The 27,460-nt window shown below is 45.5% G+C and overlaps 1 protein-coding gene across 2 annotated transcripts in view; it reads right to left on the bottom strand.

The window, feature by feature from the left end:
- PRKD1 (protein kinase D1) overlaps window positions 1-27,460 on the bottom strand; it is a 218,160-nt gene that overhangs the window by 42,748 nt on the left and 147,952 nt on the right. For both annotated transcript variants that reach the window (XR_009556571.1, XM_060261979.1), the window contains exons 7-9: window positions 6,552-6,762; window positions 4,459-4,536; window positions 1,745-1,946 (exon numbers count right to left, since the gene is read on the bottom strand). Coding sequence is in view for 1 of the 2 variants with exons in the window: in XM_060261979.1 (XP_060117962.1) it covers window positions 1,745-1,946; window positions 4,459-4,536; window positions 6,552-6,762 (491 nt within the window). In the remaining variant the exon portion in view is untranslated. The remainder of the gene's footprint in view (window positions 1-1,744; window positions 1,947-4,458; window positions 4,537-6,551; window positions 6,763-27,460) is intronic.

Genomic DNA, 27,460 nt, shown 5'->3' with positions numbered 1-27,460 from the left:
TGAAGGGGCTGGGTATGTTTAGCCTGGAGAGGAGATAACAGAGAAGTGATATGAAGAGAAGGGCTTTGAAGAGTTGACATATAAAGGATGCTGCGGAGTTGCTTTCTATTGCCTCAGAAGGTCAGACCAGAACCAACAGGTTGAAATTAACTCAAAAGAATTTTCAACTAAATATCTGGAAGAACTTCCTGACAGTTCGAGTGGTTCCTCAGTGGAACAGGTTTCCTTCCTTGGGCTCTGTCAGTGATAGGTAGCTTACAAGTTAAGCATGTAGATCATCTACTGTCAAAGTAGTAAGGTCATGTGACAAGAATCACAAGGCAGGCTGATGCAATGCCTGGAAAGTACCTGTCACAGTGAGTCAGCATATTCACCTGATTGGTGGGCTGGAATATATAAGGAGCTGAGTGCTAGAGACTTTTTCCTCTTTGTATTATTGATAGTCTGGCGAAGCACTTTGAAGCTCTGTACTGTAAATATATTGCACTTCTGTTAATATCTGTAAATACATTTATAGTTCTGGAAGAACTGGTGTGGAGTCTCCTTGTCAACGTATCTACTATTATCAGTCTCTTTGGCTCAGTTCTCGGCTATCTCTCGCTATCCGTCAGGCTCTTCTTCTTTGGAGGTTTTTAAGCAGAGGCTAGATGGCCATCAGACAGCAATGCTGATTCTATGAACTTAGGCAGTTCATGAGAAGGTCAGCTGGAAGGGTTACATCAGTTCTCATGGCCCAGGGAAATGCTGTTTACCACTTCGGGGTCAGGCAGTAACGTTTTTCCAGGCCAATTTTTGCCATCTTCTGGCCTTGGATCAGGGGTCACTAGTGTGTATGTGCAGGGAGGAGGTACTTGTGAATTTTCTGCATTGTGCAGGAGGTTGGACTAGATGACCCTGGAGGTCCCTTTCAACTTCATGATTCTGTGACTGGAAGCACAAAAAACACCACACAAGAAGCCTCTTGCAGAATTACATCAAAGGTCCATCTAGTATAACATCTTGTTTCCAACCGGCAACCAGATGCTTCTCAGAGGTTTGTAAGCAGGAAATGAGGCCCAAAGCCCTTCTCTGTTTGTCATCAGCATCTGGGGACAAGATGTTGAGATCTGATGCATTAAAACATGGAGGTTCCATTTAGATAGTGTGGCCATTAAGCAACCTGAATTTGAGTACTACTCTGGCATTATGCCTTCAGGAATGTGTTATGCAGATGTGCAAATATTAGGTCTGTTCTGTCAAGAAATCTGCATTTCTTGCTACAGTTATATTCTTTTATCTTTGAGATTCACAAGCAAGAGATGTCAAAAGTGCAGTCCTAGGCAGATTCACACAATTCTAAGCCCCAAAAATTCAATGGACTCAGAAGAGTTAACTCTGTTTAGGATGGCACTATAAATACTGGGTTGGATCCATGTTAGAATTTTCACTTTTAATTCTAATTACAGAGATACAGCCAATGTAAAATACTGGTTAGGGTTTCATACTATAAAGTGGACTTAGTGATTTGGATCCAGGTTTAAATCCTCACGCTGCCTTGAAGCTCACTAGGTGACCTCAAGATACATAGACCTTCTGAGAATAACCTGGGTACTGTGGCAATCACAAGGTTTGTAGTGAGGATATGATGGAGAAGGGAGAACCCTTTAAGCTGCTCTGAACACCTAGAGGAAGGGTAGAAGAAAAACACACTCAACAGACAGACAAGCTTTTCTGAGACCTAGAAGTGCTGACAGCAAAAATTCACCTGATCATTCTGTTACTTTCATCATGGTCAGGATCAGCATCTTGCATTTCTCCATTATCACCTTGGTTCATGATTGCCATTTCAGCATCATGGGCCAGAGACTCCTCCATTTCATCTAAGAGTCCGCTGTTTCTCTCACTGTCATTGTCATCACTTCCTTCTTCCATGACCACATCAGACTCAGCACCAGGACTAAGCAAATCTGGAACGTATTAAGAAACCCTAAGAAACAGATCTTAATTATACTCTGGCACTCTCAATTCTACAACTGACTTTTGCATCTGGAAGCCATATATAGCTAAGAATTATTCTATTTTATAATATTTTTGCAGTATAGATATGATGTGCATATATATAGATTTTTAAAACTGCTTTGATTCCTCTAAGGTTTCACATAAAAGTGTCAGGATCAAGACATGGTAGTGCTTATTCACACTTGATCCAGTTTTTCCCATCCTGCTTTATCACTGCAGGAAAAAGGACCAAGGTTTTTCCATACCCAATTGTAAAAAAGGGATCCTTCATTTTAGATTCTATATACTTGTGGGGAAATGCTCTTTATTTCTTAGCATCCTGAAGCACAGCCATATTTTACAAACAGAAAAGAGCACAGAAATATCACTACATGGCAAGACAGAATAGATGGATGTGCAAAAACAAGAAGGGGAGGGGGAGGAAGAGGAAGACATATTAAATAAAATATTTCAAAATATATTAAAAATAATGATTCTCCTCTGGATAGAGCTGTTATGATACTAACACACTAACCTTAGCATCCATGTTATCAGAGAGTGAAGAGAACAAGAAGAAACAATAACTGTCTCAACTATCTGAGACAATTAGATGCTGTGCAACACTATACCATTGCCAGATCCCCGCCCCCCCAAAAAGTAGCAAAATAAAAAAAAAGCTGTTACTTTTCAGAAGATGCAAAGAAACCTAGAGGGGCTGAGGATCCAGATGTACCATCAGAAAGATTCTCCTAGGAGACAAAGGGCTACTAAGGACAGGACAAAGCCAACACAAACCTGAATCTACCTTTTCTGAAAGTTGAAACTGAGAAAGGGATTGGGATCAATCATTTTAACTGCAAAGACAACCCCTTCTAGGTAAGGTGCAGAATGGCCATTTACCTATGATTGATTTAACTAACCTTACTTTTAGAAAACACAGGGCTTCATCATGGCAGACTATCATTAGTAGATCTAAAACTGGATTACAGTTGTGTTTAATGCAATTTTGTTTTGTGATAATTCCAAAAATAACATAACATGGAGAAAAGGGCAACTTTTAAGGGTTTATTTCTATAAGCTGATGCACATTTTGTGTAAGGATAAATTGTTGAGCGTTCTCTCAATGAGCATAACTTGGTATATAATTATGCCACCAGCAATCTTTAACTTTGAAGACAACTTTTAATAAACATTTCTGTAATCCGTGAGATGGATATTTAGGTTGCAAACACACTTGAATAGTTTCCTGAGAGGCACTTTTCAAAGTGGGAATTTGGTACTCCATAAAACCATTGATTGGAGGGGGAAAAACCTCTTTTCCACTAAAACTGACAATGTTGGATATATGAGATTGCTTTCATATACTTTCACTCACTGAGGATACTTCTCTACTATTGGTACTTTTTGTTATTGGTACTCAGGTGTATGCAAAGCAAATGGTTCCCTCCTGGGAATATAAAAGTGCTATTTAGCCATAACTTGGAATAGGCCTTATATGATTGGAAAGGTAAATTTCCTATTTTAAAAATGACTTCTGCAATGGATGGAATTATTCTGTGCATTTGTTCAGAGGGTGGTTGCTTGGTTTAGTTTAAACTTAGAGGATAATGAAAACTGAAAAGGTACCCCTCCTCAAAAGAAATTGCATGTTCATAATAAGTGTGACAAACTTACCCTAATGACAATAATCTGCCTAAAACTATCACTTTCCTACACTCAGGGATTAACTGAAATATAAAATCACCATTAAAATATGGTTTTTCTAGAGTCCTGGCCCCACTGGTGGACCTCCTGATGGCACCTGGTTTTTTAGCCACATTGAGACAATGTATTGGGCTGGATAGGTCATTGACCTAATCCAACATGGCTTCTCTTATGTTCTTATATTCTTATAATAAAATTACTACCTGAAGCCTTCAAAATTAAAATAAGATGCTTTTGATTTTTTTCAGTTCTACCTATAGACAAACTGATGGCATTTCCTCCTCTGTTTCTAAGAAGCATTTACCCTCATAAGGAAGAATGAGATTCTTATACAAACTCCCTTAGCTGAGATTGCACACACTAAATAATGCACTTTCAATCTACTTTCAATGCACTTTCCAACTGGATTTTGCCAGTTCACACAGTAAGATCCAGTTGGAAAGTGGATTGAAAGTGCATTATTTAGTGTAAATGGCCATATCTTATGTGTCTAAATTCCCAACTGGGTTTCATTCTTCATACTCTAGGGTTTAGAAATATGCTTCCTTTGTCATATTATAAAGTATCTGATACTGACAGTTCATGGTTAATTAATTAATTTCAGTGTTCAAGTAAAGGGTTATCTGGGAAGGTAATGTGTGTAACATCAGTTGGTTTACTTTTACCTTTAATACATGCATTTTTTTCTTTTAAAAAAGCTGCTGTCAACCTATTAGTATTTGTTCTTTCCTCAAAAGGCAGTTAGAACACATTGCAACAGTGCTCAAGAGAACTTACCTCCATTAATTGCCACTTCCCCAAGGCAGTTATTTGGCACTTTAGGTGCACAGCGTTTGTGACAGTTGAACCTGCAATCTGATTTAAGAGAAGAGATGATTTCCCCCTCCTCAGTAAGAGAGTTATATTTTGATAGGTATGAACAGGACTCTTATGAAGTCACATGAACACAAATTCATGTAATAATTCATGTAATTTTTAAAAAAAGATTTGGGCCATAAGATTTACTTTTGCTTAAAATATACACAGTTAAGACTTCAAAGGCTGTTACAATCAAGATGGTGGTTGGTTAATCAAATCAACAAGTGAAGTTAAGTCTTCTATCATGCACTTCTTGGTCCTCATTGGCCTAAGGTCACAATGAAAGTAGAAGCACAATAATTGGTAGAGCCAAGATTTAGAAACTCTATGCTCCCTTGATTCCCTTCTTTTTTTCCAACAATTGTAAACAGCAATTCTTGTACATATTACTATATGCAGCTTTGTCCCAGTCCATCTACTGCTTCAACATTGTCTCTTCAGGTGCCTTCTTAAATTAGTCTCCATAGTCTCAAGCAAAGAAACATCTTCCCAAACACCTGCTAACTGCAGATGATAAGGACTGAAATGAGCCTGAGACTTTCTGTATGCAAAACAGGTATTCTACCACAGCTCCCTTATTAAGTACTATAATGCTTTCTGCGAGCCTATTCTCTGAATACCCCAGTTCTTTGTGACTTCCTATGTGAGATTTCAGTTGGACAAACTGGCAATGCTCCTTTCCCTCATATAATCCAGATTACAAAATGCTTCATTCCCCAAGCAAAGAGCCATTCTGAACATTCATATTATCTAAATGTTAGGGGGTTTACCACATGAACAATATGAACAGGGTGGGTGGAGAAGAGAGCACAGTGACGGAAATATGGAGATTATTTTCAGGCCTTCTATTGTGCAATCTCAACCAGAGTTATACCCTTTTAAACAAGATCACTTCAGTGGGTTATGATTGCAACAATACAGACAAAAGGACAGGTAAATCCTACCAAAAGCATTCTGTATTGCAGTGTAAGTATATAGCTTAAGAGTTGAATTGCACTCTCAGAGGTCCTTCACAACCCACTTTTTTCTAGCTCAATACAACTGATGATAACTGGCTCATGTACAGATTAAGTAACATTTACTATCCCATGAACAAACATAAAGTGCAATCTTGAAAACCAAAGATGAAAACAGATTATTTGAGTGAATGCATCAAATCGTGATAAAACCATTCTAAATTTAGACATTAATGAGGGAAATAGTGGTTCAATGTAAATTCTGACTTTATGAAGTTTGAAGAAGAAGACTGCAGATTTATACCCCATCCTTCTCTCTGAATCAGAGACTCAGAGCAGCTTACAATCTCCTATATCTTCTCCCCCCACAACAAACACCCTGTGAAGTGGGTGGGGCTGAGAGGGCTCTCACAGCAGTTGCCCTTTCAAGGACAACTCCTGCGATAGCTATGGCTAACCCAAGGCCATTCCAGCAGGTGCATGTGGAGGAGTGGGGAATCAAACCCAGTTCTCCCAGATAAGAGACCACACACTTACCACTACACTAAACTGGCTCTCACTCTTAGGGGTCCTTCACAACCCTCTTTTTTCTAGCTCCATACAACTGATGATAACCAGCTCACGTACCGACATTCCTTTCCTGTTCATAGAATTTCAAGAGCTATATCCTGCACTTACTTGAGATAACTGTTTATAGCAAAAGAACATTATAAATGCAGACTTCTAGTTTAGTTAAACCAACCTGTGTCTGCTGAACAGCTGACATTGAAACATGTTGGTCTTACTAAACATCAGTATAAAGAGCTATCTTCTCCATTCATCTGAATATTTCTCTGATATAGCTGAATTTGTTACTGCTGCTTTCACAGTAAAAAGTGGAATCTGACTATTCAATTGGTAACTATAGTTCTCTGAGACAGGTATAATTAATTTGTGAAGAACACAAAAACCATATGGATATCTGTTCTATATTCACATTATGATACATACAGTGCTTTAAAAGATTTTGGCTTGAAAACAGGCATATTATGGAACTCATTACTTAAACACGCTTACCTTTACATTGTAAACCTTGTCTAAAAAGTCCCTTTAGTAGCTTCTTGCAATACTGGCAAACTGTTGGCCGTGTGTATGAATGGATCACAAACGTATGAGGCACTTTTACTTTGGAAAGCAAAATCTTGTCAAGCTGAATGGGTCGTCCAATGTATGACTGTGAATTAGACCTCTTCTCTCTCCCAGTAAATAGCTCTGGAGGTGACTTTTGCTACAGGATAGAAATATGGAGACAGGACAGAGCTGTGTGTTAATGGCCACCATCCTGAAGTTTCAACATGTGAAATGACTTCCTGTTCTACATTTATCTATATTAAAAAGCAGTTTTAAATGTTATACATTTCACTGCTTACAACACTGAGTCCTGCACATTACATCCCCCAAACTGGTAATATTTCTCATCAATTACAGTAAGGTAGCTCAGTTGACTACAGAAAGGAATAAAAGAACTGGATGAGATGATAATTGGTGGACCATGGCAAAACTGGCATAGAAAACCATCATCCAGGATCATAACAATACTTAGTCTTACATTTACTGACTGCTAATATTAATTGTACTTACAAATAATTCAGGAGACATTGAAAATACACTGCCACCTGGGTTCTTCTAGCTTCCTGACAACATAAAAGAACTTCAAGATATGGAAACTATATTAGGCAATTTGTTGAAACTACTTTCATGGAGTCATTCTGTATTTTAGACAAAAAAGCTATCCACAGTCCATGAGAGAGAAAACCCTATAAACTCAGTCCTAGATACTATACTGGCATTAAATAAACCATAATTATTTCAGCACATTCTATGATTGAGGAAATGCACCTGTCAGCCACTGTATGACCCACCTGTCAGTTGTGTGGACTGCCAAGCTGTCTTTCAATGTCCTGATATATAAAATTACTTTTAATTCATGCTGGAAATGATTTTATACATAAACTCTAGCAGAAAAGACACCTCTCCAGATTGGTATCTCTGGACAAGCCATATGAGAGAAACACAGTTTGGGTTAAAATTAGCTGTAACTGGGAATTGGCTTAAATATAACTGGGCACTGGGATTAGTATTATTGGACTGCCACAAGTAAATCACTCTGTATTGTTGCCATTTGAATAGTTCAGCCTCACCATCTTGTACTCTGCTATTTTGTCTCCCTCTTGGCTATTCTGTCTTCTGATTAAGAAGTATTCTCTGATTAAGTATCTTTCTTTTCTTTTCCTTTTTGTTTTGCTTTCCTTTCCATGGAGATTGATTACCCCAGGCTAGGACTTACATTCTGGACATGTAGAGGGGTAGTTTTCACATATCTGACCTGACATGGATACTGATGTGCATAACACAAGTGCAGCAAATTAAATTATTTCTTGCAGAAATGTATATTAAACCTAAAACGTACTATACTGAGCTCATATTTCTCTATCCAACATGTTGCTGGTTGGTTTAAAAGAAATGTGAACAATATTTTTCCTAGTGGTCAGCCAGATTCCTGACTCAGGAAGCTTGGATATTAACCAGGAAACAATTGCTTAGCAAGATTACACTATGGAAACTACAGAAGCCAGTAATTCTTTAGACATTCAGCAGATCAGTACAATTGTTTCTCAACAGGGCATATTACTTTTAACCAGACAAACTGCAGAAATTCATATAATTTCAAAAAAGCTACAAAGTTTGCACATGTGTGCACATACTTAACAGTACAGCTTCCAAGTTGCTGCAGTAAAAATGATTCAATCGAAACAGTTAAAACAGCACATATTGTACTTGTGGGATTAAGGATGAATCAAGTTAACTGTTTCCAATGCAATTCAGAGCAAAATTAAATCAGTAAAGTTCTAGTATCAGTGTTTCATATATTGTGCTCAAATAATATAGACCTGTAGGATATAAAACAAAGTTACACTTACTGTAACTATTGTTCATCGAGTATATTCTGTGCAGACACACATGGGGGACTGTGCATGAGAAGGTCTGCCAATGGAAAGGTCTTTACAGCTAAAAGCCTCCAGAGGGCACTGTGTGCCAGAGTCAGAAGCTTGTTTCTGCCCAGGAACCACATGCTCCTTCTCAGCAGTGCCCCCTACACTCAGTGCTTGTAGTGTCACAGAAAAAAAACAGATCGCTTACCTGTAACTGATGATCTTTGAGTGGTCACCTGTGCAGTCACACACTTGGGTTCGATGCCCTGCACGAATCCTATCTCGGTGATTTTCAAAGCAGTATCAGCATCTCTTTTCCTGGCAGTCCTCCCCCCCCCCCACCCACAGGCCCGGCCAAAAGTAGTCACTGTGCATGACCGGGTCCGGGGGAAAGGACTGCCTCCCACTCAGTTTCTTCCAGCTGCCATTGGCCAATGCATCTGTAGTGGTTTGACGAGTGAGTCAGCAGTGGGGAAGGCTGGGTGGGTCATGTGTGACTGCACAGGTGACCACTCGAAGATCATCAGTTACAGGTAAGCAACCTGTTTATCATCTTCGTGGTCCCTGTGCAGTCCCACACTTGGGTGAGTAGCGAGCTGTGATGCTGGATGGCTGTGATGCTGGATGGTGCTGGCCATAGCAGTGGAGGCTGAAAAAGAGTAGAGGTTAGTGCACAGCCCTGTGTGTTATGTGCTTACCTGGTGTCCCAGTTGTGGTATCATTGCAGGATAGACTGCAGGACAGAGTGGCCAAAGGATGCGTCTCTCCGTGTGCAGACATCTAGGGAGTAGTGGCTCACCAGTGTCTTCATACTGGTGAACCTACCCATATGTTATTGCTCATCCTGAGGTTTTAAAAAAATGAGTGTATTTGGACCTAAATTGATTTTTATCTGCTAAATTGAACTAAAGCATAAATTTTTGCCAATTGGTTGGATAGAAAGGTAGTGTGTGGGGGGGTCTTTTTGAACAAATTGGCTAGGATGGGAAAAAGAAAAAAAATTATAATTACTAGCAGTAGGAACAAGTTTTTCAATCAGGTCATAGGAATTATTAGTGGATAGAGCACTAAGTAGTGGGTAGAAAAGCAGGATACTTGCTGTGTGCGCTGCTGGTGATCTGAGACTCTGTGAAGACCATCAGTAAGAGATGATTGGCCAGGGGATTCCAGTGCTCCTGGGGAGGGGAAAGTATAGCGGTGGGAGCAGGCAAAATTGGAACGGAAGGAGATTGAGACACAAGAGGGCTCGCTCCCCTTCCAGCCTGTGTCCCATCCCAACGATAGCGGTATGGGGGCCAAGTGGAAGCACTCGCCTCCGTCCCTGTTATTGTGCAATGCCAGGTCCATAAATAATAAGACCTCAGTCCTGCAGGATTTTTTAATCAGGCAGGAGATGGACCTGGTTTGCGTGATGGAGACCTAGGTACGGGATGGGGAGACGGTTGCTCTCTCACAAGTAGCCCCGCCTGGGTTCTCCGTCCTTCACTAGTCTCGGACTAGCGAGTGGGAGGGAGGGGTGGCGTTTTTCATACGGGAGGATTGCTCCTTTAGGGCACTCCCGCCACCAAAGATCGTGGGCATGGAGTGTGCTGGCTTGATGTGAGATGCTGGGGAGAGGTTGGCAATCTTGCTGGTGTACCGTCCGCCTAATGCACCGGCCAGTGCCTTACCGTCCCTGATGGAGGCTGTATCAGGCTGGGCATTGGAGTACCCTCGGCTTATAGTCCTGGGTGACTTCAATGTCCATGCCGAGGACGTGGCTTCCACTCGGGCGACGGACCTAGTGTCTTCCATGGCAGCACTGGGACTCTCCCAATATATAACAGTGCCGACACATCGGGCTGGACACACATTAGACCTGATCTTTGCAGCGGGAGTTGTATTGGATCAGATTTCTGCTGAGGCAGTGCCATGGTCTGACCATTATGCCCTGAGGGCCCGTGTGGATACACCACCTTTACCCTGTTTAAGCGGCGAGCAAGTTTTAGCTCGCCTGCGAAGGCAGATGGACCCCTTGCGGCTTCAAATGGCTTTGCGTGATCCCTGGCCCTCTAGTGACTCGTTAGATGAGCTAGTGGAGATCTGGAATAGCCAGCTTTCCATAGCCATTGACGAGATCGCTCCCCGACGTCCTCTCCATCCCCGTTCACGATCTGCTCCGTAGTATATCCCGGAGCTGTGATCAATGAAACGGCGATTGAGACAACTAGCCGCCCTGAGCCTGCCTCAGTGGGGAGGGCGGGGTATAAATAAAATTTTATTATTATTATTATAATATTATAACTAGAGAGACAATGGCGACGTACTCATGACGAAGCTTCGAGAACATCTTATAGGTCATTTATGCGGACCTACGAGATGGCAGTCCGGGCCACAAAGAAGGTTTACTTTGCGTCCCGGATTGCATCTGCGACCTCGCGCCCAGCACAATTGTTTAGTATAATTTGATCATTAACAGTTTTACCGCAAGGTAAACCAAACGTTAGAGAATTGGGAATTGGCTGAGAGGCTTTTGTGAGTTTTTTCGCAGATAAGATCTCGTCGCTCCGACGTGACCTCCCCGCCATAATTGAAACAGTGAAAGAACTTGAGGCACTGAGTGCGTCTTTTGGTCCAATTCTGGACTCCTTCAATTCACTCAGCCTGTAGGAAGTCGATAGGATCCTTTTCGCTGTGCGCCCTACGACCTGTAGGTTGGATCCGTGCCCGTCCTGGCTTATAAAAGCTAGCCAAGCACTGTTACGTGAGCCACTAGAGGGTATTGTCAACAGATCCCTGGTAGAAGGGATCTTTCCCACACCTCTTAAAGAGGCGGTGATCCGTCCCCTCTTGAAAAAAACATCTGCAGATCCGGCTGTATTGGCAAACTATCAGCCGGTATCAAACCTTCCCTTCCTGGGTAAGGTTATAGAGCGGGCGGTGGCAACTCAGCTACAGGGATTCCTAGATGACACTTCCACACTGGATCCATTCCAGTCCGGCTTTCGACCAGGTCACGGGACAGAGACGGTTCTGGTCACCCTCATAGATGACCTCATGCGACATCTGGATCGGGGCAGCTCAGCGGTGCTGTTATTATTAGATCTGTTGGCCGCATTTGATACGGTTGACCATCAGCTACTGACTAGCCGCCTTGCCGACGTGGGGATTCAGGGGTCTGCCTTACAGTGATTGGCCTATTTCCTTCAAGATCGGGGACAAAGGGTGGTGATAGGGGAAGAATCATCCCGAAGGCATCCACTTATATGTGGTGTGCCACAGGGTGCGGTTCTGTCCCCGATGTTATTTAACATCTATATGCGCCCCCTTGCCCAGATTGTCAGGAGGTATGGGCTGGGATGTCACCAATATGCAGATGACACCCAGCTCTATCTATTGATGGGTGGTCAGTCCGACTGTACCTCAGAAAATCTAGACCTGGCTCTTCAAGCCGTAGCATCTTGGCTCAGGCTGAGTCGGTTGAAGGTGAATCCGACGAAGACAGAGGCTCTCTATCTGAGCCAGGGTGGTCCGGGGGGGGGGGAGATCCCTCTGCTAGCTCTTGATGGGGTGTCACTAATCCCGGCCCCCAAGGTCAAGAGCTTGGGTGTGCTCCTGGAGTCCTCTCTTACAATGGAGGCCCAGGTAGCAGCCACTACTAGATCCGCCTTTTTTCATCTCCGGCGGGTACGGCAGTTGGCCCCTTTCCTGGAGCGCAACAACTTAGCACTGGTGATCCATGCTACGGTCACCTCAAGAATAGATCACTGTAATGCTCTCTACATGGGGCTACCCTTGGTGCTGACCCGGAAACTACAGCTAGTGCAGAACGCTGCAGCGCGGCTGCTAATGGGGCTCTCCCGGTGGGAGCACATTCGGCCAGTGCTGAGAGAGCACTGGCTACCTATTGTGTTCCGAGTCCATTTCAAGGTGTTGGTATTGGCCTTTAAAGCCCTCTATGGTCAGAGGCCTGTCTATCTGCGGGACCGCCTTTCCCCACATGTTCCCCGGAGAGCACTGCATTCAGGGACAAAAAAATCTGTTGTCCGTCCCTGGACCAAGGGAGGCTAAGTTGCGGCAGACGCGAGCTAGGGCCTTCTCGGTGGCAGCGCCAGAATTGTGGAATACTCTCCCAGAGGCCATAAGGGCCCTGCGGGATCTTTCTACTTTCCGCAGGGCCTGTAAGACCGAACTGTTTCGACAGGCCTTAGAGACCTAACCTAAATTGGGAGAGAGCTGCCAATTTACACCGTTACAGAGTACCATGATCACCAATTACATTTATATCTACATTAAATTATATTATAGTGATACAGCACCAAAAATGCAATGGAATGTTTTAAATGTTTTAAATATTTAAGTGCTTTAAATAATTTTAAATTGTAGTTTTAATGGTTAAATTGTAAAAATGTATGTTGTTAGCCGCCCTGAGTCCGCTTGCGGAGAGGGCGGGATAGAAATTTTAAGTAATAAATAATAATAAATAAATAATACAAACGTGGATTGGGATGACCATGTGGTGGCAGCACAGACATCTTCCAGTGGGACCCCCCCGCAGGAATGCCGAGGAGGTGGCAATTGCCCTCATGGAATGCACCCTAAGCATGTCAGGTAAGGGCTGCTTTGCTATTTCGTAGCACAATTTTATCGTGCTAGTTCGTGTCCACAATTTATCGTCACCCATTTCAAGAACCACTGGCTCGAGCTGTGTTCGCCCCTTTGTGGTTTGCCATAGGTGATAAAAAGTCTTTGGTTCCGCCGGAAGGGGCGGGTTCTGTCAAGGTAGAAGGGTAGGGCACGACATACGTCCAGGGTGTGTAGTGCCCTTTGTAGTTGGTAGGACGGTTCTTGGAAGAAAGTGGGAAGGACCGTCAGTTGGGAGAGGTGGAATGGTGATACCACCTTTGGGAGGAAGGCTGGATCTGGTCTTAGGGCCACTTTATCTTTATGGAAGAGCATATATGGGGGATCACAGCGAAAGGCAGATTTCACTAGTCCTCCTTGCCGAGGTTATTGCAATTAGGAATGTGGTCTTCCATGAAAGTAGGTGAAGTGGTGAGGAGGCTAGTGGCTCAAATGGCTTTCCCATGAGCTAGGTGAGTACCAGCGATAAGCTCCAGGTGGGAACAAAGGACTTCAGAGGGGGCTTCAGATGCATCAGTCCCTTCAGGAAGCTACTGGAGGTAGGATAGGATCATTGGTTGCAGTGCAAAATGCCGGTCACATCACTCTGCCATGTGAAGTTAGCAAATCATTTCCACTTTGCAGAATATGACTTCTGCATAGATGGTTTCCTGGAATTCAGGAGTACATGAATTCCAGGAATTCCAGGTGGAGGGCGACTAGTCTGTTGGCTAGAACTTGGAGGGAGAGAGTAGCGGATGGAGAGACGGCGGAGGGTGTGTGTGGCAGTCCGTGACGGGAGCCAGAGGGATGAGATGTCTCAATCCCCTAGTGGGCGGGGGGGGGGGCTGGGGCCAGCAAACCCAGTGGCAGATACCGGCGCGCGGACTGAAGCGCCTGTCAGGGTGCCCAGGAGCCTAAAGGGAGATCTCACCCCCCCCCCCGGCTGCTGTGATGCCTGACGAACTGCAGCGACTGACCAAGGGAAAAGAGGGGACCCATTGGCTAAGGAGAGCCGTAGGCTACTGAAAAACTGCTGCCTGAACTCTGCACTTTGAGAACTCTGAGAATTGCAATCTCTCCGCCTCGCACTAGCACTTTAAGATCTGCTGTCTTGCACCTTGCACCAGCACTTTAAGAACTGCTGCCTTGTACCTTGCACTAGCACTTTAAAGATCTGCTACCCTACACCTCGCACCTTTGCACTTTACATCAGTATTCCAAAGAACCACTGCCTGCACTTTGCACCAATACTTGAAGCCTCCAGTATTTTGAAACATCTACAGAAATTGCACCTGCACGGCTTCCGGGTTACGTCATCGGGTTCTCTCCCCGATGTTATTTAACATCTATATGCGACCTCTTGCCCAGATTGCCCGAAGGTATGGGCTGGGGTGCCACCAGTATGCTGATGACACCCAGCTCTATCTGCTTATGGACGGCCGACCGGTCTGCGCTCCAGATAACTTAGATCGGGCATTACAGGCCGTGGCTGAGTGGCTCAGACTGAGTGGACTGACATTGAATCCTGCGAAGACAGAGGTCCTTTGTTTGGGCCGTCGGGGGCCGGGGGGGGAAATCCCCTTGCCAGCTTTTGGCGGTGTCCCGCTGAGGCCGGCGGACAGGGTCAAAAGCCTGGGGGTGCTGCTGGAGCCGTCCCTAAATATGGAGGCCCAGATAGCGACCACTGCCAAGTCCGCGTTTTTTCATCTTAGACGGGCAAGGCAGTTGGCCCCCTTCCTGGATCCCGACGACCTAGCAACAGTGATCCATGCTACGGTCACCTCGAGGTTGGATTACTGCAATGCCCTCTACATGGGGCTGCCCCTGTGCCGGACCCGGAAACTGCAGCTGGTGCAGAATGCCGCGGCCCGGCTGTTATTGGGCCTCCCAAGATGGGGGCACATTCGGCCGGGTCTTCGGGCTCTGCACTGGCTTCCAATAATATACCGAGTCCGGTACAAGGTGCTGGTCATTACCTTTAAAGCCCTATATGGCCTGGGACCTGCCTACCTGAGGGACCGTCTCTCCCCACACGTTCCCCAGAGAGTACTGAGGTCTGGGACTCAAAATCTTCTCACCATCCCCGGGCCCAAGGAAGTGCGCCTCAAAATAACTAGGGACAGGGCCTTTTCCACAACGGCCCCTATGTGGTGGAACCAGCTACCGGAAGAGGTGAGGGCCCTGCGGGATCTTACTCAGTTCCGCAGGGCCTGTAAGACGACCCTCTTCCGGTTAGCCTACGCCTGACTAGACAAATGTAGCTTTCTAGATCTTAGATCTTTGTGATTATACTGCACAGTTTTAATGTAAAATGTAAAATTTTAAGGTTTTTAGGTTTTAAATGTTTGAATTTAAATGTATTAATTTGTTCCGATTTTATTGTTTTATTATTTGTTGTAAGCCGCCCTGAGCCACTTGTGGGAAGGGCGGGATATAAGTTACGGAATAAATAAATAAATAAATAAATCTTGACTTCAGAGGTGTCCGCAGATCGTCCTCCTGTGGCACCTTTGAATCAGGTGGTTGGAGGGGCAACACAGATGTGACGCCCCCATAGGAAGACCCTGGAGGGGTTTTTCTTCGGCATGGGACTTTTGCGGGAAACTAGGGGTACAGCGGCGGCTGTTCCTGTGCTTCTTGCATGTCCCGAGGCTCTGCCACCATGATAGCTGGCGCAGCAGGAAAAGATGAACGCCTGACTGCTTTCTTTTGCTCCTTTCAGTAAGCTTTTGATGTATCACCTTTCTACTTCTAGCGTGGCAATTCTACTTGGCAAGTAAGTGAGCTTTCAATACCACTGGCTAATGGGTCGTTTTACATAACAACGAGCAGCTAGCTCAAAGGAAGAGATAGAGGCTGATTATATGCCTACTTCTCCTGCAAATGAGGCCTCGAAAAGTCAAAGAGCAATCTTAAGTATCAGTAATTACTTGAATTGGATTGAATACAAATACTTAAATCGACCCGGATTATACTTGGACATATGTTAAAGAGACTATTATTTGACTGCAATATGATCTGAACATAAATAAGATATATTCTAGAGAGATCTGTCCCTATCGTCTGACTGCAACTGAAATGATAACATTTGAAATCTCAGTTAATTTGGAATGACAATTTAACAGGATCTTTAAGCTACTTTTCATCTTGGATTAAGAGACTGAGTTTGCTGACAGAGAAAAAAGGCACTCTTGAACTTTTCCCCTCTTTGTGGATAGTTGGATATGGAACTCTCAATAAGAACTGACATGTGATTTTAGAAGGCAAAGTGTAATGTCTGGGTTATACTAAGTTGGTTTCCTCTGGCGTAATATAGATATTGAAACTTAAGGAATCCAAAAGTTTTTAAATTTTGGAAAGAAGTATTTCTGAGTTCTGGTTTCCCTTGTGGGTAAACAAATATGGAATTATTAATAATGAATTGATATGTGATTTTAAAAGACCACGGGAGATCCTAAGGAAGGAAGGGTGTTGTTAAAATTTTAGTTAAATATACAGCTAATTCGTATCAACAATAAAGAATGCAGACAACACATTTATTTTTACATAGCAGATTTATTCTTAGTATGTTTATTTGGTGAAATTGCTCATATTGATATAAGGGTTGGATTAATTGTTAAAAAGGCAGATAGCACAATTATTTTGTAACTGGTAGATTTGTTTTTAATATGCTCCTTTGGAGAAACTGTTCATACCGAGATAGACAAATTATATTGTATCTTAATTTGTTAAGGATAAAGATATGATTTTTATGTGCTTATTTTAATGATATTGTTAAACCAACAAATTAGTCTGTGCTTTTAACATGGTAAAGCGAAATCAGACAGCTTTGTGTTGAGATGGCTTTGAATTTTTTTATATACTTATTTGTGTTTAAGAAGAATTGTTTAGATTTATATTGCTAGTATTAGTTTAGTAAAAAATTTCTATAATGAAAGACAAGGATGGTAAAATATATGGAGAACTTCATATTTGCAGGTAGAATGATCTGGGTATTTTGTTTGGAGGTAGAATTATAATTGTTATATTTGTACTTTTCTCTGTTTCTGTTCTTCCCACTCTGTAAATGCCCTTTCCCCCCTTTTATGTATTTTTGCAATTGCTTTTCCCCTTTGTAGTTAAAATCAATAAAAATTATAAAAATCGGAGGGGGGGGGGGAAATTGCACCTGCACTTTGTTTTGTCTTCCAACCATTTGATCCTGCTCCCTGTTTGATATTGCTCATCTTTTGAATTTAGAAATTAACTGTTTTTGGATCTAATGGAAATATGTTATCTACCAAAGGATTGATTGTATAAAATTTTGACCAGTTAATTGAATAGATACAGGAGGGAGAGGGTTTTTAAATTAATTAGTAGGATAGAAGTTTTGGTAGTAGGAAATAGTTTTAGTAGACCTTGGGAGATATTAGTAGATAGAGCATAAGGTTGAGCAGGTGGGGTTGGAGCAGGATAAATATTGAGGTATATACTAACAGTGATCTGAGGCTCAGTAAGATTAGAGAGGGCTGTCTGGTCAGGGGATTCCAGTGCTCCTGGGGAGGGGAAAGTACAGCAGTGGGAGCAGGCGGGGTTGGAACGGAAGGAGACTGAGACATAGGAGGGCTCGCTCACCTTCCGGCCTGTGTCCCATCCCAAGGATAGTAGGTATGGGGACCAAGTGGAAGCACTCACCTCCGTCCTTGGTGTGCAACGCCAGGTCTATAAATAATAAATCTTCAGTCCTGCAGGATTTTTTAATCAGGCAGATATGGACCTGGCTTGTGTGACGGAGATCTGGGTGAGAGATGGGGAGATGGTAGCTCTCTCCCAGGTACCTCCACCTGGGTTCTCCGTCCTTCACCAGCCACGGACTAGTGGGCGGGGGGGAGGGGTGGTGTTTTTCATATGGGAGGCATGCTGCTTTCTGGCACCCCCGCCTCCAAATATCAGGGGTATAGAGTGTGCTGGATTGATGTGGGATGTTGGGGAGAGTTTGGCAATCTGGCTGGTGTACCGTCCGCCTAATGCACTGGCCAGTGTCTTATTGTCCCTGATGGAGGCTGTGGCAGGCTGGGCACTGGTGACAGTCCTGGGTGACTTCAATGTCCGTGCTGAGGATGCGGCCTCCACTTAGGCGACCGACTATGGCAGCACTAGGACTCTCCCAATATGTAACAACATCCACGCATCAAGCCGGACACAAGTTAGACCTGGTCTTTGCGGCGGGAGTTGTAATGGGTCAGATTTCTGCTGATGTGGTGCCATGGTCTGACCACTATGCCCTAAAGGACTGTGTGAATACTCCACCTCTACCCCATTTAGGCGGTGAGCAGGTTTTGGCTCGACCACGAAGCCAGATGGACCCTGTGCGCTTTCAAATGGCTTTGCAGGATCCCTGGCCCTCTGGTGACTCATTGGATGAGCTCTCGGCAGCCATTGATGAGATGTTTCCTCGATGTCCTCTTCCTCCCCAGTCACAATCTGCGCCGTAGTATACCCCGGAGATGCGATCAATGAAACAGCGACTAAGACAACTAAAGAAACAGTGGCAACATACTCGTGATGAAGCTACGAGAACATCTTATAGGCCATTTATGCGGACCTATGAAATGGCAGTCCGAGCCACAGAGAAAACTTACTTAGAGATCCAAATTGCATCTGCAACTTCATGCCCAGCACAATTATTTAGTATAATTCGATCACTGACAAAACTTACTGCAAGGTAAAGCAAATGTTAGAGAATTGGAAATTGGCTGTAAGGCTTTTGCGAGTTTTTTTGCAGATAAGCTCCGACATGACCTCCCTGCCACAATTGATACAGTGAAAGAACTCGAGGCACCAAGCAAGTCTCATGGTCCATTTCTGGAGTCTTTCGCCCCACTCAGCCTCGAGGAGGTTGACAGGATCCTTTTGGCTGTACGTCCTACGACCTGTGGGTTAGATCCGTGCCCGTCATGGCTTATAAAAGCTAGCCAGGCGGTCTTACGGGAACCACTACGGGTCATTGTCAACAGATCCCTCACAGAAGGTATCTTTCCCAAGTTCCTTAAAGAGGCTGTGGTCCACCCCTCTTGAAAAAAACCATCTGCAGACCCGGCTGTATTGGCAAATTATTGGCCAGTGTCAAACCTGCCCTTTTTGGGCAAGGTCATAGAGTGGGCAGTGGCGACTCAGCTACAGGGATTCCTAGATGACACTTCCACACTGGATCCATTCCAGTCCGGCTTTTGACCAGGTCACGGGACAGAGACAGTTCTGGTCACCCTCATAGATGACCTCATGCGACATCTGGATCGGGGCGGCTCAGCGGTGCTGTTATTATTAGATCTGTCGGCCGCATTTGATACGGATGACCATCAGCTACTGACTAGCCGCCTTGCTGACGTGGGGATTCAGGGGTCTGCCTTACAGTGGTTGGCCTATTTCCTTCAAGATCAGGGACAAAGGGTGGTGATAGCGGAAGAATCATCCTGAAGGCATCCACTTATATGTGGTGTGCCACAGGGTGCGGTTCTGTCCCCGATGTTATTTAACATCTATATGCGCCCCCTTGCCCAGATTGTCAGGAGGTATGGGCTGGGATGTCACCAATATGCAGATGACACCCAGCTCTATCTATTGATGGGTGGTCAGTCCGACTGTACCTCGGATAATCTAGACTTGGCTCTTCAAGCCATAGCCTCTTGGCTCAGGCAGAGTTGGTTGAAGCTGAAGCTGACGAAGACGGAAGTTCTCTATCTAGGTCGGGGTGGTTCAGGAAGGGAGATCCTTTTACCAACTCTTGATGGGGTGCCGTTGATACCAGCCCCTAAGGTCAAGAGTTTGGGAGAGCTTCTTGAGTCCTCTTTGACAATGGAGGCCCAAGTTGCAGCCACTGCCAAATCCACCTTTTTCCATCTCTGGCAGGTTCGGCAGTTGGCCCCTTTCCTGGAACACGATAACCTAGCAATGGTGATCCATGCCACGGTCACCTCGAGAATAGATCACTGTAATGCTCTCTACATGGGACTACCCTTGACCCTGACTTGGAAATTGCAGCTAGTACAGAACGCAGCAGCACGGCTGTTAATGAGGCTCGCTCGATGGGAGCACATTTAGCCGGTGCTGAAAGAACTGCACTGGCTACCTATTGTGTTCCGAGTCCATTTTAAGGTGCTGGTATTGACCTTTAAAGCCCTATATGATCAGGGGCCTATCTATCTTCGGGACCACCTTTCTCCACATGTTTCCCAGAGAGCACTGTGTTCAAGGACGCAACATCTACTGTCCATCCCCTGACCAAGGGAGGTCAGGCTGTGTTCTACACGGTCCAAGGCCTTCTCAGTGGCAGTACCTGAAATATGGAATGCACCCCCGGAGGCCATAAGGGCCCTGCAGGACCTCTCTCAATTCCGCAAAGCCTGCAAAACCAAGTTATTCTGACAGGCTTTCGGCACTTAAACTGGGAAAGGACTGCCACCTATACTACTGAGCTATTGGAACTATTACCAGGTTTAACTGTTAGTAAAGGACAATCCCACCTAGGTAGTTATTTAACAGGACCATAAAATGATTTTAAAATGTTTTAATAGTGTTTATTTGAAGTTTGATTGTTTAATTTGTCTTTATTGTCCGAAATTTGGACTGTTAGCCGCTCTGTCCACGTGTGGAGAGGGCGGGGTATAAATTAAAGGTAATAAATAAAATAAAATAAATAAATATGTCGGACGGCTTCCAGAAGGTCTGAGGTTGTATCCTCCAGGCCATCAGGCAGAAGAGGGTCGGGTTGTGGTGTAGTACCACACCGATTTGCTGTGTCAGGATGTCTTGGGCCATTGGCAGACATTGGTAAGTGTTGTTGGAGAGGAGGAGTAGGCTCAGGAACCGTGGTTGGCGTGGCCACCAAGGGATTATCAGAATACAGTCCGTGTTGTCCGTCATGATCTTCTGGATGGTGCGGGTGATTAGTGGGGTAGGTGGGAAGATGTAGAAGAGGATTTCCATCCATGTGTGGAGGAATGTGACCCCAAGGGAGCCCTTCGCCTGCCCCCGACTGAAGAAGAGGGGGCATATAATATTCTGGAGGTTCACAAAGGTGTCCACCCTGGGCTGGCCCCATTTTGAGAAAATGGGTTGTATGTAGGAGTCGTTGAGCTCCCATTTGTGGTTGTCTAATGTGATTCTGCTGAGGGCATCCGTGTGGGTGTTTTGAGACCCTGGGACATGGACTGCTGAGAGGTGAATGGCCTGTCTGATGCACCATGTCCATAATGCCCGCACCCTGCAGCAGAGTTTTTGGACACAGCTCCACCTTGTTTGTTTATATAGTAGACTGTGGCCGTGTTGTTGCAGAGGATGAGTACATGGCGACTTCAGAGGTGTATCCAGAAGGATTTGAGTGCGCGGTGGACTACCAGCATTTCTAGGCAGTTGATGTGTAAGCCACTTTCTGCAGCTGACCATGTGCCCTGGGCTGTTAGGTTCTCGTGGTCTGCTCCCCATCCCCGAAGGTGGTTATAGTGGCCAACAGGGGTGTCTGCTGGAAAAGCATTCCTGAGTTCAGGTTGTGAATATTCATCCACCAATGGAGTGAGGAGAGTATTGTGGTTGGAATCTGCAGCCGTGTGGATTGAGGCTGCCTGTGGTCAGAAGTTGCGCATGAACCACAGTTGTAGGGGCCTCATGTGAAGGCGTGTGTAGGGTATTACGGAGATCGTAGCCATCATATGCCCTAGGAGGCACTGTACTGTGCGGGCTGAATGGTTGGGTGAGTCCAGGAATTCCTGGCCCAACGTCTTCAGTGTATGCCCCTCGTCTCGAGGGAGGTATGCACGATAGTTTATTGTATCCAAGTCTGCCCTGATGAAATGCAGGCTGTGTTAGTTGTAGGTGGAATTTTTCCAATTTCACTGACAGGCCCAGTTTGGAGAGGAGTTCTTGCGTCACGGTGATGCCCTGGGTCAACTGGGACGGTGTTGTGGCTACTAGCAGCCAGTCGTCTATGTATGGGAATATTTTGGATGCAATGATGGTGCAGTGTGGACACCACTACTGCCATGCATTTCGTGAAGACTCGTGGCGCAGTTGACTGCCCGAATGGTAGGACACGATATTGAAAGTGGTTGTTTCTGACTGTGAAGTGGAGGAATCTTCTGTGGTGTGTTCTGATGGAGATGTGGAAGTGGGCGTCCTGTAGGTCTAGGGATGCTAGCCAAGATTTTCAGGGTAGCAGTTGCAGGATTGTTTGAAGGGTGATTATCCGGAACTTTCTTGGCTTTATATAACAGTTCAGTCCCCACAAGTCCATGATTGGGCACTTTCCGCCAGCTCGCTTTGGAATGATGAAGTACTTGGAGTAGAATTCTTTTCCCTTTTGGGGGGAAGGTACTCATTCGATTGTCCCTTTTGATAACAATGTACACACCTCTTCTCTGAGTGCTGATGAGGAGGGTGTGGACAAGGTGGGGCTTGCGAGGGGTGTGTGCAAATTCGATCGTGTATCCCAGTCTGATGATGGTGAGGACCCAGACGTCTGATGTTATGGACTCCCACTGGGGCAGGGAGCTCGAGAGTCTGGTTCCTGGGGTGGTTGGTGCAGATTCTGGGGTTGGAGATTGGGTCAAAGAGATTGTTTGTTCTGGGGGGAGCGTTTGGCAGGCTGCTGCTTAGTTTTGGTGGTGAAGGAGGAACTTGTGCTGGTGGATGCCCTCTGTCTCCAGGTGCCAGTCGGGCACACAGGGTATAGTTTGGAGCATTGTGTTGGCACCCATTGTCATGGTTTGTAATGCTTCTCCAGTCCGGGGGCGTTGGCACCCAGGTGTCTTGCATTCTTTCTGCCGTCATCTACAGAGGAAAGTACCTGATCCGTGGTGGAGTGGAACAGGCCTTCTCTGTTAAAGGGGAGGTCTTCGACCTTTTGTTTCAGGTCCGGTTGGAGTGTTGTGGCCAGGAGCCAGGTGTGACATCATGGGGCAATAGATGTTGCCATTGTTCTAGATGAGCAGGATATGGCATGCTTTAAGGAATTGATCTGCTGTTTTGACAGCCTAGAAATCTTGTTCATGATGTTGATGGCTTGAGGTTGTGTCTGCTCCGGAAGTTGGGAGAGCAAGGGTGTGAATTTCACACCCAGGGAAAAGGTGTAGGCTGGGAGTAGGCCAGGTAGTTATGGAGACATGACAGAGAGGATATTGTGGCATAGAGTTTGCAACCTAGGGAGCCTAATTTTCTGCCCTCCCTGTCTGGTGGTGCTGGTTGTTGTGTAGTCTTGGTTTGTGAGGCAGATTGGACTATGACAGAGTTTGGTGTCAGGTGAGTAGTGAGGAATTTTGCATCTGCTGGTTGGATTTTGTAGAGGGCCTCCAGTTTACGGGATATTGACAGGGTTGAGGCTGGTTTGTCCCACGCTTCCTTGAGGGTGGCTAGATGTACTGGTAACATCGGCTAGGAGAATATAGGGGGCAGATCCGATTGCACCAGTTGGTAGACCAGGTCTGTGACCTGGGGGGCATCCGTGTGCATAGGAATATTTAGGGACGCTGCCATCTGTGTTATCAACTCTAAATAGGCCTTGGTACCCTCGGAGGGCAATAGGGTGCCCGATGGTGTGATGTCTGGGGAGCAGTCAATTTGTGTCTCATCTGGCTCAGAACTGGATGAGGAGGACACTGATGGGGACTGGTCAGGTGACTTTTCTGGCTGGCCAGGAAGTAGGTCGTCTGGCATATAGAGTGGGCAGTCCTCTTGGAGTGGTTTCTGAGGTCCCTGTGGTGCTCCTAGTGTGGCAGGGATTGGTTGTTGCCATGGGGGGGGTGTTCCCCTGAGGCGCACTTTGGGCAGTGGCTCTGAGTGCCTGAAGTCTGGCCTGGAGGTAGGAATCCAGATAGTGCACATAGCGTGCCCCCTGGTGTAGCGAGTGGGACCAGTGCCATAGGCGGTGACTGTGTCCCGCGTATTTGGATGACAAGGATTGAGGGCTGGATGATCTGTACTGGTGAGCGTGGCACCGTCTTTTGGTCTGAGATCGTGATCAGCTCCTGTATGTGCAAGAACGTGATCGGCTGCAAGGCAGGCCATGTTGGTGCTGTGAGCACCATCGGCTTTGAGCCCTTGAGTGGCTATACTGAGATCGTGATCTGCTCCTGTTTTTCGAGTGACTATCTCGAGGTCGAGGGGTTCGATGTCGATGTGAGGTGTCCTTCGGTTGTTCCAGTGGAAGTTGAAGTGGCTGATGTCTGGGAGAGGCCGGTGACTGTCGTGTGGGAATAGGCCAGTTTGGTGATGTGGTTATGGCTTGCTCCTGGAGCAGTAAGGTGGACATCTGGGAGAGCAGGTGAGGTTGGTTCTGAACATCTTGGAACCAGTTGGTTCAGTCAAGCTGGTGGGGTTCGAGGGCCCTTCCCGGGGTGGCCGCAGCTGTCACAACTGCATCGGTCTCGAAGTCTGCATCTGGGATGATGATTACTGCTGCTGTGTCAGGGTCTGTAGTCATTGAAGTCAGGGTGGTTAGGGTCAACATCACCGGTCTGGACACTGAGGAGGTTGATATCGATGTCAAGATTGTGCTTGAGTTGTGGTTGACATCGGTGGCGCTGCCAGCTTTGTGGTCGGCTGCTGGCCTGGCAGAGGCTGGCCTGCACTTTTGCCTGTGCCGGTGGAGGCTAGTGGCTGAGATTTTTCCTTTTTCCCGATCTTGCACCTCTTCTTGTGAGTGGTCTCTGCTGACGCCAAATCTCCCCACTCTTTGTGTGGGGGGGGGAGGTGGTGATTGCCAGGTTGGCTCAGGGTGCAGCATAAAGGTAGTGTCGAGGAGATGGCTTCAAAGCCTAGCCACTCAGTTTTTCTGAGTTTGCTTCCCGAAGCTTTTACAATGTGTGCAACGTTCCACATTGTGTCCCTCCCCCAGGCAGAATAAGCATAGGGAGTGACCGTCCACAGATGGGAGTTTCTCCCAGCACTTCGAACACCTTTTGAAAAAGGTGGTAGCCCCTTTCGCTTCCGCCAGGGTGGGTGGGTGGGGGAGGGGGAACAACACACGAAGTAGAATTTTTTTTTTTGTTAGGCAGAGACGAGATGGGTGAAAATGAAGACGACGACGGATGATGACGAAGACGAAGAGGAAAATGAAAAAACGAAGGTTGAGACATTGAGTGAGGTACATGAGGCCCATACAGGGCGGTGGCGAAAAAGAAACTGAGTGGGAGACGGTCCTTTCCCCCTGGACCTGGTCATGCGCAGTGACCACTTCCGGCCGGGCCTGGAGAGGGGGGGGAGGACCACCAGGAAAAGAGACGCTGATGCTGTTTTGAAAATCACTGAGGTCAGATTTGTGCAGGGCATCAAACCTAAGTGTGTGCACAGGGACTATGAAGAAGATCTGGAGTATGCAGTGGGGCAGAAGGGAGAGTATGTGTGCCTGCACAAAAGATATTCAATGAACAGTAGTTATAGGTACATGCAACTTTGTTTTCATCATTGATCTTCTGTGCAGTCACATATGGGATTCTAGCAAGCTACTCACCAGGCAGTGGGGTATTCTCTCCTCACTCAAACAGTGAATCAAGCACTACCTTGCGCACTTGAGCCTCTTGCCTGCAGATCAAAAGTACAGGGATATACAAACGTGTCTGCTGACAACCAGGTGGCAGCTCTGCAGATCTCCAATAAAGGCACACCATTCAGAAAAACTGTGGGAGAAGCCATTGCCCTAGTGGAATGGGCATAAATGCTCAACAGGCATGGTGATCTAACCCTGTCATTATAACACTCCCTAATGGTCCTGGCAACCCATAAGAGCAGGGTCTGAGATAACACTCTCCATCTCCCTTAGGGTCACTAAAACAAACAAACAGGGCTCTATCCCTGTGAAACCCCAGAGTTCTCTTGTGATAAAAGAATAATGCCCTCTTAACATCTAAAGAATGCAACGAGCACTTATTCTCAGAGCTTGGTGAATGAAAAAAATATGGGCAAAACAATATCTTGAGATAAATGGAACTAGAAACTATTGAGGAAGAAACTTAAGACTAGGGCAAAGGGTTACCCTTTCAGGAAATAACTTCAAAAATAGGGAAGCTATCTGAAGAGCTGCATTCCCTCACCCTCCTGGCTCAGGAAACAGCTACTAAGAAACACACCTTCATAGAAAGTTCTGCCAAATAACAGGTAGCCAAGGGTTCAAAAGGCTTGAACATTAACTGTGCTAACTGTGTTTTCAGCTCTTCTGTAACCAAGGACAAGGAGTTGTCAAATAATTAAATGGCTTCTTCTTGATCTCATGAAAATGTTCTATCCTTCTGAAGATAGGTTGGAGAGATGCAGGTTTTTGCCACAGTTCCTGTGTAGGGTCGTCAAGGCCCTCCAACACCAGGAAAGCAATAATCCTGGGAAGCTCTGAATTGAGGCAACTCTGGATTTGTGCTCCAAGGTAATGACTTCTTATCTTGAGAGACTGGGCATTATGAATAATCTGTTCTCTAAACATTTGAAGATGCTCCATGGGAGACACCAGAGATGTCTCACCTACCCTCTCATGTGGATTTGGATCTGAAGTTATGTTGGATCCGTCAGATTCAATCGCTGCTTCTTCTCTTCTCACTGCAGGAATAGGAGAATGCAGCCTGCACAAGATGGTCACTGAAGGCGGATATAGTACCTAATGATGGCAATGATGCAAACTCACATCCCTGAAGCTTGTAAAGTTGTCACCTCATTCCTCCAAATATCCCAGAGACATCATGTAGGGATGTGAAGGCCACTGCATAAGTGATTAAGGCTGAGACCATGGAACCATGGTCCTTTGTTCCAGATCAGACTCAGGTGGAACCTGGCCATGTGGTATGCCTGAATTCCCATCCCTATTGGAGACTCAGAGATAGGGTCCTTGGCTTCTCCTGAAAGGTTGGCATTGGCTCAGGAGACCAGATATGAGTGTTCTGCTGTTTTTCCTTTAGCCTTCTTAGCTGGAGGCTCAGAAGGGGTACAATGAACGTGAGGGGATCACAATCAAGATCAGATCTGCTGAGACATGGATCCAGGAGGTGGACCCAAATGCATCAATTCCAAAGAAGTGGAATTGGGAGCTTTCTCTGGTGTTGATTTGGACAAGAGCTCTGAGCTTTAAGGGCTTTCTTGTCCCACAATGCTGCCTTAGTTTCAATGCCCTTAAGCTTTAGGGGTGAAGCATTAGTAGGCCTTAAATGTGGAGACACTATGCCCTTCACCCAAACAGAACAGACAAAGGTTTTGTTTGTCAGTTTGGATCATCTTCACTCCACATTGGAAACATTTATTGAAAAGGTCTTCTTGAGCCATGGAAGGGACTCAGAAACCAGCACAGCTTCAACAAATGTAGACAAAATCCTCTCAACTGTAGCTGGAGACTACAAAAATGTGACCAGTTTCCTTCTCTGCAAGAGAAGAACTAAG

The sequence above is a fragment of the Heteronotia binoei genome, chromosome 21 (genome assembly GCF_032191835.1).
Source record: "Heteronotia binoei isolate CCM8104 ecotype False Entrance Well chromosome 21, APGP_CSIRO_Hbin_v1, whole genome shotgun sequence".
Taxonomy (NCBI): Eukaryota; Metazoa; Chordata; class Lepidosauria; order Squamata; family Gekkonidae; genus Heteronotia; species Heteronotia binoei.
This window is presented reverse-complemented; position numbering and strand designations above follow the sequence as displayed.